The 11,677-nt window shown below is 41.1% G+C and overlaps 1 protein-coding gene and 1 long non-coding RNA gene across 6 annotated transcripts in view; one reads left to right on the top strand and one right to left on the bottom strand.

Annotated features, from left to right (window-relative positions):
• Positions 1-904: 904 nt before the first annotated feature.
• Positions 905-6,900, top strand: LOC120537047 (myoglobin-like). The gene is made up of 3 exons (XM_039765658.1): positions 905-1,063; positions 2,953-3,172; positions 6,367-6,900. The coding sequence occupies exons 1-3, from the start codon at positions 969-971 to the stop codon at positions 6,487-6,489; spliced, it is 438 nt and encodes a 145-aa protein (XP_039621592.1). The 5' UTR covers positions 905-968; the 3' UTR covers positions 6,490-6,900.
• LOC120537048 overlaps positions 5,342-11,677 on the bottom strand; it is a 34,931-nt gene continuing 28,595 nt past the window's right edge. For 4 of the 5 annotated variants that reach the window (XR_005635253.1, XR_005635252.1, XR_005635251.1 and 1 more), the window contains exon 4: positions 5,342-5,761. This is a non-coding gene — a long non-coding RNA (uncharacterized LOC120537048). The remainder of the gene's footprint in view (positions 5,762-11,677) is intronic. The other variant, XR_005635254.1, reaches the window with a different exon arrangement.

The following is an 11,677-nucleotide window of genomic DNA, read 5'->3' as shown; positions in this document are numbered from 1 at the left end:
AAAATCATAAACTTTTATACGGCAGAGTAACTGAAAATATCTGACAGAAGGCTGATATGAAATGAAAACCTATAGGACAGGTTACGATTTTTAATAAGAGTAAAATGGATGCTAAACGAATGCTTCTGTAAAAATCTTTAAAAAAATACTCAGTATTTTAAAATATAACACATTCGTTGGAACTTAAATCATTTCTTCTATTTGGGTTACACATACGTGGTAAGGTGGTGCAGTGCTTAGCGCTGCAGCCTCAAAATGTGAATCCCACGCACGTTTTTATCGGAGTTGAATCATTGCATGAAAATGTTTTATTATGTAATAGTTAAAATATTATGATACGTGCATAGCTTAACAACCTGTTAATTCCTTTATACAAATGTGTCCAGACTCCCAGCCAGACCTAAACCAGAATGCTGCGACCTAAACGTCTAAAGTCGTTCAGTCAAGGACACGAGTGGCTAACCTTGACCCACGGCTGCAAGGCACCCTCGTACATGCCAGTAAACTTAACGTTTCGATTAAGTGCTTCCGATTATTAAGCCTTCCACTTACAAAATGCAAACATGTCGTGCGCCCTAAAGGGCATTCTCGCGTGATACTATCTACTTCAACTCACTGGCGCCCCCAAAAGAGGGGCGCGCTGAACTGCTTCCCAAAAGACATTGATTTACAAAGTCAGAGTGCCTGCAACGGAAAACAATGTACTAAAAAAAGCACAATCCAAAACAAAAGAAATCTAAATGTTAATTTTATGTAATCACAGGGTAGCAGTGCTTTGTTCTTTGGAAACCACGTCATCCCAAAATGTAAGAAGAGGAAACTTATCTTACGTGGGGTCGGGGGTGGGGAGCGACAAAGGGGCAGGACAATGACAATGCTTATATAGTAACGGACAGTGGGCTTTAGTGATAAATCACTGGTAGTGTACAGTCTTGGAAATTTGCAAGTGACACTGACTTGAGCTGAAGATGGCTATGTCAGAAGGTGACTGGGATGTGGTGCTGAAGGTGTGGGCTAAGGTTGAATCGGACCCGGCAGGCGTCGGCCAAGCTGTTCTACTTCGGTAAGAGGGGCACCGGTGTTATATTACTGACATGAAACTTGATATGAATGGGAGGCATTGCAAGCACGCGTATAATTGGAATATGATCTAGTTATTTAAAAAAATGATCCGATTCTAGAAGTGTATATTTGCTACTTATTTAATAAATATTTTGGTTCAATATGTAAATCCAGTTCTACTCGACAGTGTCGCTTACAGTGGCTGCTTGGCACTTGTCGAGTTTAGTGGCCATTTTTGAGATTTAAAAAAATTGCCATCCAAGATCGACAAATACTCATTTAACGATTGATGCTGCCTAACTTTCGAAGATCACACTGTCTACAATCCCACCAGGTCGAGGATCGAAATTGACGCATTCGCACCTTGATTTATTCACGGTGGTGCAGTGGTGCTTTGCAGTAAGGAGACCAGGGTTCGCATCCCCGTCCCGGGTGCTTTCTGCGTGGAGTTTGCATGTTCTTCCCATGTCTATGTGGGTTTGATCCTGGCACTCCCAAATTGGTGCTTGCTTGTGTGCGTGCGTTTGCCACACTGGTACCACGTCCAGGGTTTGTTCCCTGTCTTGCACCTTATGCTAGCTGGGATATGCTCTGGCAGATCCCTGTGACACTGTTCAGAACAAAGCGGGTTATTAAATGATTGACTGATTTGAAGTTTATTAATCTGGATTTAATTAAATTGTCAACGTTCTTTGTAGGCTGGCGCCAGAGACCATCTCTGCTTCTACACGGGGGCATAGAGCATTTTGCCAGAGCACTTATCTTGAAAGGAAATATTGCGTTGTTGAAAAGTATAACGCCTGAAGCCAAAATGTGTGAATTATCATCCATGAAGAATCGTATACCGCAGGTGACATTGTAGTAAAGAAAGTAAATCGCACACCACGAAACACATAATTTTGTTTAAATAATAAAGTTTATTAAGTGGGAGTAAGAACGAGGTCAGTATAATGTATTGATAGGCGTAGATATTTCAGCTGTTTTAACTAAAGAAGGGAAAACAAATTTCCTGTTTACGTGTTTATTAGTGTTATAAAAGAAAGTTAACTGCTCGTGATCATCAGTGGTTATTCTCTTCTGTTAGCAGACCCAGTTTATCCATCCATCATCCAAACCGCTATATCCTAACTACAGGGTCGCGGGGGTCTGCCGGAGCCAATCCCAGCCAACACAGGGCGCAAGGCAGGAAACAAACACTGGGCAGGGCGTCAGCCCACCACAAGACACACACACACACCAAGTACACACTAGGGACAATTTAGGATCGCCAATGCACCTATCCTGCATGTCTTTGGACTGTGGGAGGAAACCAACGCAGGGAGCACCCGGCAGCTCTACCCACTGCCCCACCGTACCGCCCACCCATTTTATTATTTTTATTATTACATATTTGGTTAACGTTTTTATCCAAGATGGCTAACAAGTTCATCATATAATGCAATTGTGGATATTTTTATAATTGGAGTTTAGGGCAAGCTAATGTTTTTCTTGCGATTGCAGAGTAAATCAGAAGCGGCAATTGGAGACTTTCGGCTGCAAACCTTGAGGTGGTGGGTGCAAATAACTGTGTGACCCTGAGCAAAGTCACTTGTGCTCCAATTGGAAATGTAACTAATTATATTTCAAATGTTGTAAGGCGCCTTGGATAGACGTTGTGGTTTTAAGTCCAATGCTTTGGTCGTTACACCATACTGCCCGTTAAACTAAGACACATATCCTGAAAAATATATATATTCAATTATGGTAGGCTGCAATTTGGCTACATTATTATATTTAAATAATACAATATGATTTCATATAGCCAATCTTTTCACATCGCATATACTCAGTTGATTTGGGACACGTTTTTATTGCATTACCTTTAAGTATTTTATTTATCCCTTTTTTCAGTCTTTTTGAAGATCATAGAGACGCTCAAGAACATTTCCCGAAGTTCAAGAACCTCTCTCGCGCTGAGCTACAGAACTGTCCCGGTGTCAGGACTCACGGTGAAGCTGTCGTCAACAGGCTGACGGAGGTGTTCAAGTTGAGGGGAGGACATGCCGCCATCGTGAAGAAGATGGCCGGGGATCACTCCAAAACGCTCAAGATCCCACTCCAGTACTTTGAGGTAAGACAAGCAACCTAAAACAAAAAAAGAGTTGTGTGGATATAAACAGAAGAGTAGGCCTAAATCAGAGAGCGCGTTTTATTCCGTCGGGCAGTTTTTCCTTCTTTAAGCGTCTCTTTGGCTTTCGAAAGGTACCACAAATTAAATTATTCGAGCTGGATGCAATCTTGTTGTACCTGTCTATATCTTAACTGTACGGCAATTACAGGAATTAATGGCGGAACACCCCGTAGCCTGTTTGGCAATTTGCCCTTTTCCCGTTATGTTCCACTGAGCTTCGACAAAACAGCCTGTTTGAGGAACGGTACGGTATAAAGCACCACAATACACAAAATCTGAGCCAGAAACGTCACAATGGCTATCTCATCTGTCTTGCAGTTGCTGTGCAACAATGACAAGCGGCTCGTGTCTGCGATGGGGTTAGACCTGCTCCTCGGGTTTCACTGGCATATTCTGCAAGGCAGGAACCCCATCTGAGAGGGGTGTGGGTGCGTGCGCGAGTCCGATCTGCAACTGACTGACTGTCGGCACAGGCGGTACGGAATGTAACGAAACGAAATTGGACTGACCAGCGGGAAAATGTAATAATAAAGCGATTATTGGGCTCTAAGAACAAAAAAAAAAAAAAAAAAGTGGAAATTGCAATTAAAACAATAAGGGACAACTGTAACCGATAATTCGATCACATAGACAAAACGATGAATAGAAATCATTGCTCAGCCTAAACTCTGCTGTAGAACTGACAGTTTTTCTGAGGTTTGCAATAAGAATACCTTTTAACGGAATTACCTCAAACTTTCCTTGTGTCCAAAAAATCATGGGTGCTGCTAATAATATTAGGCTGCAACATATAACGTACTCCAAGTTCAGAGTCCAGGTAGCGTGGGGTCTATCCTGGCAGCAATAGCTGCAATGTAGGAACCTGTCTTGTATGGTCAAGCAGGCCATCACAGGGCTCCATCCACACAGGGGAAAATTTGCAGTTGTTAATCAACCTAACGCATGTTTTTATGGATAAAGGATGATGAACCTGCAAACTCCACATGTACAATGACGAGTTGTGAAAATCGAAATGAGCACACTTGAGCTGCGAAACAGTATTGCCAAACATTGGCATGGACTGATACCCTGTCCAGGCTGATTTCTACTGTTGTCTAATGCTGCTGAATACTGTTTGGCCTCCACAACTATATGAGCTACAATATAAAACAGTGTTAGAAAATGTATGAATGACTGAATTAATTCAGAGCAGCCATATCTTGCAGAAATCAACCATTCTTTCAAGTCTGGTTAGTCCAACGTATTATGCACTCGCTTACATGCTCACACTGGCTCAATTTAGTATTTCCAATTAACCTCTCATGCAGACCATTGAAAGTTGGGTGAGTTGGACCAGAGCATTAACTAGAGGTAATGGAAACCACAACGGGGAGAACATCATAGCTGCATACAGTCAGTGGCCAGGCTGGGAATCAGGTCCAGATGTCTTTAACCATGAGCCCATGGCACTAAGCACTTCATATTCTAGCCTGAATCTCCCAGACCTAACAAGAGTAGGAGCATGTCACTGAAGTAACTCCAACCATGACTCCTATCCAAACTTTGTTCACTACTTAATGCATCAAAAATGAGTTTCATTTTTTTAATGTTACTTATCATGAGAGGCAGGGTCAAGCTCCATTCTGCTAGCCTTAGAGTAAACAAACTCCCACATGACCTCATCCTATAGCAATGGCAGGTCACGGCTGCCCTGCAGGATGAATCTCATTATTCAGGTGTCGCCTTGGCCTGCCTTCACTTCTGACCTCAACCCCTTAGAGCTCTGGATTGCAAATCTCAAAGATTTGACCCTTTTCTGCCCATGAGCAGCATTTATATCAGACCTTTCCGCACCAATGGGACAACATCCCACAACTGCAGATTCAGAGGTTCATTACCTCTTTGAGTCAAACGGTGGTGACTGCAAGAGATGGTCACAGATGATACTGAAGGACTTCAAGACTGCCATTGCTAATCTATTGTTATGCTGTATTTGCTATTACACCATTTTTTTTTCCTATCATTCTCATTCTCTTATTCTTATTTCAGCAACAGGTGTTATGTTTCTTTTTTTCCATCAGTACATTTTCTATAGTTAGTCATTTACATAGCATCATTCACAAGGGGTTTCATAACTTACAGGGTGAAAAACTAGGCCCAAGTGGCTTTAACTTGCTTGCATTTAAATGACTTCGTACTTTTTCTTTCTCATCAAATTTTTATTTTTATAAGAGTAAAATAAGATGGAAACTAGAATGTCTATGAGGAAAGACGTCAGATGCCTCCATCAGACAGGAAAGACAAAGACTGGAGAAGCCTTGCTGTATTAATTAAGGCTCTCCATGTCTCTTATCCTTGGGCACCCAGCACCCACTGAAGAAACTCACCTACTGAGCCTGGGACCTGATGACCCTTTAATGAGCACAGCAGAGGGTCCGAATAGAATCCGGTTGTAAATGCAGGACTTCCAAATGTTAGAACAGTGCGACTCCAGGGATATCCAATGACAGGTCAGACAAAGCCAATGGTGCCAAGAGAGAAAAGCCTCTGCTGTGTAGAAATAAAAACAGAGAAGTCCAGAAGAGTAAAGATGGAGAGTGAGAAAGAGCTCAATATAGAAAGAATGGAGGAAAGAGAGTCAAAGACAGACTGGAAGAGAAACACGGGCAGTTCTGAAACATATGGAGAAAAGTCGTTTCATTTTATTTCAGGAGCAGAAATGACAGTAGGTGTCAGTGGCTGGACCCACAGCATGGTGCTTTGGGCTGTAAGATAAAGACGGTGTATACACTTAAACTGAATATGTCAGTGATTAGGGATTTTGGAGGAAAAGGAGCTTTTTCATCATTTCTTCTGGGAAGATTCACTGGGGGGCTGGTGCTGTACAAGTCGGTTTTCATCGTGATAATCAGACCACTAAGCGCTTCCTGCAGCCTGTCAGTGAGACCCTTACTAAGCACAGCATTGTTCATTAAATCAAACTCGATACTCACTTTCAGCGTCCTGGTAAACCAACACCCGGTAAGTTCACTACGGCTATGAGACAATGAGACGATTCATGTCTGTGACTTGGTAGGAAACAAATATCAATGAGATTTGTGCTTCCAGCTTTTAACTTTTTCCTCCCTTTTTCCCTTTTTGTTTCTTTCATGCAGCTGATCTCTGAAGTCATTATGAAAGTGATGGTTGAGAAAATACCCGACCTTGGGCCAGATGTCCAAGCAGCAGTCAGGAAAGCTCTGAAGGTTTTCACCAATGACATTAGCAGCTTTTATTAATAATGCTCATCGACCAGATAGACAATCTGATGTCGACTTCAAGAGGAGCTTTAGAAAGTGAAGCTACATGGTTTTTCATTGTCACGGTTACTCTATTTTTATGATCGTAAATTCTTCTAGATGCAGAGATAGATAAGGGGAAGTGAAAAGGGGGAGAAAACATCTATCTTGTTATACATAGGCTGAAACCCGCAGAGTGTCTCCTCATCTCCATTACTTAGAATTTGAACCTTTGGGTATATAAATAAAGGGCTCTAATAGTTCTTCATTTGCTTGCTACAACATTGTAACCTTTCTTTCCCCTGACAGCATTTAACATGTAGTAACTACTGTATGTTTTGTATTGATTTTCTTTTACTTGGAGTAACCTTTTATGAAATCCATTAAATAAAAACTCTTTGTTACATGGCATGGACGTTTTTGATTTGAATTTTCACTCCTGGATTGCATTCACACCAACACAGTTTGAAGCACATTGCTTATTTGACACCTCTCTATTGTGCATCTTTGTAGAGGTGATCGTGTTTGCCCTTTTTGGGGCACACTGTTGCTGTATTGTACACACTCTGGTCAGGTAGACATCACTCCCCTGGCAGTCATGATTTGTGGGGAAATAAATCAATTAATGAATGCATGAGTGTCCATTGCCATACAGACATGTAAGGATGGCAGAGAACCGGGTCTAATTTGCTATTAATGGGCGATGTACAATGTGCCAGGCCTGAAATTCACACAAAAGAATGAAGAGGCAGGACTAATATACTGTAGGCAATGGTGAAGGAAAGTCCTTTCAAACTACAAAATCAGGTGTTTTTATTTTTGCTTTTAGCATGCATCAATAGTGGTGTCAGACCTTTAAGATGGCTGCTATGTTATGGAATTCTAAATACCTGTATTTTGAGGTTGCTTCTGGGCTGCTTATGTGCAGGCAATGATTACTTTACTACAGGGGATGCCGGAATCAATTCTGACAGCACTGGGGCCACCCTGGTAAATAGTCACACAGTTACACAATTTAATGTTGGCAATTAGTCACACCAGGATATCTTTGGGATATAAAAGAAGCATCTGGAGAAAGTCCAGAAGAACATGAAGAAGAAAGGACGTCTTTCATCTGCAATCTCTGTGAGCCATTAGTGTTAACCACTGAGCCATCACAACACCTACATTTTCTTCAACTTGGTGATGATCAGCTCTTTAAATGGATGAATGGAATATCTGAGGAAAACTCAAATTAAGAAAAAAAACAAAGGGGCCGAGTGGTGGGTGTTCGAGTCATGATGACTCTTGGTCATATAAAGAAATTTGGGCAACACTTCAAAACAGGCTTTCAGGTGCTGCTATAATTTGCCAAATTATTAATATGACTTTGTTAAGGTCTTGTAGGAGCAGGAAGCAACTTATATAGTGCCTGTAAAAAATATCTAAGCACATTTGCAGTTTTCACATTTTAGTATCATACAACAATTCATCTGCAGCAAAGAGGGCCTGTGTATCTGTGAGGAGTTCAAGACATGCAGTATTCATGCAGGAGTGTCAGTCAGATCACTGGAAAAGGATTTATAGAATTCCATTTAGCAGATCAGAAAGAAATTATGGCTGATCTGTTTGAGGATATATAAAGAAGCATACATGTTTTTGAATAAATGTGTGTGTGTGTGATTTCTGGTCATTAAACACTCACTTTCTTACTGATTCAGGATAATAAGGACTCTTATTTATTACAAATAACCATTTCTGTATGTGGAAATGACTAGTGCACATGGATCCCTTTCTTTAAACAAACATCCCATTACACTATGTGGTCTTGTGCCTGCTGGGACACACACCCTACAATGTGAGATGTGTATCCTGATTGGTGCTGTCTAACAGATTCACAGTGGATTTATCTGGATTTTTATCTCACTGATTAACAGAAAAAGAACATTTAATGTCAAAGTGTAAACAGATCTCTGCAAAGTAAACTAAAATACTTACAAATACCTAACACAAAATAACTGATCACACAAGTATCCCCCGTGGCCCCTGACACCTTCAAATCAGTAAATACTTTGGCAGCCATTACAGCCTTGACTCTGTGTGTGCAGGTCTCTATCAGCTTGACACCTCTGGACATTGACATTTTTTGAAAATCTTTATCGCAAAACTCCCGAAGTTCTGTCAGATTGCATGGAGATTGTGAGTGGTCAGCCATTTTCAAGTCCAGCCAGAAATTCTCAGTTGGATTGAGATCTGAACTCTGACTCGGCCACTCCAGGGGCCTCATGCATAACGCCGTGCGTAGAATTCACACTATAACATGGGGTACGGACAAAAGTGGAAATGTGCTTACACAGAAAAAAATCCCAATGCATAAATCTCTGCAAACGCCAGCTTCCACGTTCTCCTGCTCCATAAATCCCGGTCAGCATGAAAAGTAACGCACGTGTACGAGCCTGCTGCCCCACCCCAACTCCTCCCAGAATTATGCCTCTTGAATATGCAAATCGATACAAATAGCCCTTAAGCTCAGCCTTCTATGAAAAGGCAATGGCAAAACACAGGGGAAAATAGAAGAATTTCAGCGAGTACCAAGTGGAGGCAAGGAAAAACATACTATTTGTTGGTTTACAAAAGTGGTATAAACAACAAAAGCAAGTTGATCGAGTGACATAGCATGTTGGAGAAACTCGAAAGCTCAAGTTCACAGTGCCCGAAATAAAAAAGAAGTTGTCAGATATCAAAGTCGCCGTGAAAAGGCAAGTCGTAGCCCACCATCTGAGTATCATATGAAAGCTTATTAGGGTACAGAGAAACAAAATAGGCACACAGTGGGGAAAAAAGCACAAAATGTCAACTTCAATCTCAAAATTTCTACTTTAATCACATAGTTTATTTTGTCATTAAAGAAGAACATCATAAACTTCATCTTAAAATCATTTAATTTACTAGTTTCTCAAACCCCATCGTAACTAAAGTAGCACATTAAATGCTTTGTTTTGTATTTGATCTTCTATGTGCTCTATGTGTGTGAGTCACTACGTACTTCTTAAACCAGCTCTCTTCCTCCAACAGGACACAGAATCTATTACACTTCATGATACTGTATTACAGCTCTCTGAATAATTAAAATACTGAGATGTATACATGATATCACTTTCATGATGATAGGAGTTAAAGCATGCTATTAAACATGGGAACACGGTGGCGCAGTGATTGTTCATGTCTCACGCAAGGTGCTTGCTGCACCGTGCGTGATTTTCAATGAAATAATTTATTGCAGCAGTACTGTCTCTTTCTAATGTACTAACCTCCAATTCCTGTCCTTACTTTTCTTTCTCCAAATACCCAATCGCCACACAATCAGCTCTGTAATCGATGTTAAGCCATCTGTAAGCTTAGAACAACGATTCTTCAAAACTTTTAAGGAACATTTTAGTTTTTCTTCATAGTACATGTTTAATTATCCTCTCCATCTGTCCTTCCAGTGTCGCGTCAGCACCAGCAAGAATACAGCGCGAGGCAGGAACAATCCGTGAATGGAGTGCCAGCTCCTCGCTAGCGCTACGGCACCATGTCCTGGCATGTTTAATTATTAATAATATAAATTATTTAAATAAAGTTAAAGTTTTATCTGTATAATATAATAAACATATTTTACTGCATTTCATCTTAAAAATGATATCATCATCATATGTAAATACGCACTTCATGACGTGGTTCAGGTTGTGCAATATTGTAACTGTAGTGCAAGTTTACAGTGAGGTGATTGTACTTATTCTGCAGTGGGCTGGCGCCCTGCCCGGGGTTTGTTTCCTGCCTTGCGCCGTGTATTGGCTGCAATTGGCTCCAGCAGACCCTGTAGTTAGGATATAGCGGGTTGGATAATGGATGGATGGATAAATTGTACTTATAAGTACAAACAGTTCTACAAGGAGCACTTGATGGACTGATTGAGTGTGTTTAAAGTCCTTGGGATGAAACTGTTTGTGAACCACGAGGTCTGTACAGGAAAGGCTTTGAAATGTTTGCCGTGTGAAAGCAGTTTAATAGACAGCATGGCTGAGGCAGCACGTGCTTGATGCTGTATACCAATAATTCTCTTTCTCAGCTTCTGTAGATCTTTGATTCCCCACTCTGATACAGTGATATAAATACTCCGAGTGGTGCAGTGAGAGTAATATGGAAAAAGATGATCCGCTGTGGCAACTCCTAACGGGAAGAGCTGAAAGAAGAAGAAGAAGGAGGTGCAGTGAGAGTAACAACGCTAAAGCAATTATGGTATTTAGAATAGTTTGACCATTCTGTGGACCATTATATTTTTCCAGGTTAATTACAATCAGATGCATTAAACTAATAAACAATATGCAGTTAATTTAAGTGTATTTATAAAGCCACGTCAGGGATGTGGATCTAAAAAAGAAAGGATTACCACACTGGAACAGTAGCACTGCTTTGACGCTGTGTGCCACCAGTTTGCGGAGAACTTGCATACGCCAGGATATGAGCTACCATGGAAATGTGCGTGGCTTTATACCAAGTTTAGGTTTTATACATCGCGATTTGAACGTGAAAACGTTCATACGCAACATTTTTGTGCGTACGCACCGTTTATACATGAGGCCCCAGGGCATTTACATTGTTGCTTTTAATCCATTCCTCTGTAGCCGTAGCTTTATATTTGTCAAGTTGTTATGATGGAAAACAAATCTCTCAAGTCGTAGGTTTCTTGCAGGCTGCATGAGATTTTCCACCAGGATTTCCATGTATTTTGCTGCATTCGTTTTACCTTCACAAACCTTCCAGCACCTGCTGCAGAGAAGCATCCCCAAAGCATGATGTCTCCACCGACATGCTTTATGGTGGAGGATGCTGTGTTTTTAATCAGGGCATAGGTTTGGAAGTGTCTCACCCTTGAAGGTAGGAGCTCATTTCTATTTGTGTTACAAGATATCTAAAAGCAGGGGGGGGGGTCCTCTCAGAGAATGGTGCTCGTTCATATTAGTAAATTAAATCAAAGTGTTGCCTTACATGGAAATCAGATGATATTGAAATTCTGGGGGCTCCCTTTGAAGTTACATGTGATGCAACACTGATATTCTATTAAGGAATGGGGGGATTTTGGGATATGCCTTTATGCTCCCTCCATATCATGGCGCCCCAGAACAGAGCCTACTCGGATTTAGCTTAGAGCCGATCTTGCTTTTAA

Source organism: Polypterus senegalus, chromosome 10 (genome assembly GCF_016835505.1).
Source record: "Polypterus senegalus isolate Bchr_013 chromosome 10, ASM1683550v1, whole genome shotgun sequence".
Classification (NCBI taxonomy): Eukaryota; Metazoa; Chordata; class Cladistia; order Polypteriformes; family Polypteridae; genus Polypterus; species Polypterus senegalus.
The sequence above is the reverse complement of the archived record's forward strand: the minus strand, read 5'-3'. Positions and strand labels throughout refer to the sequence as shown.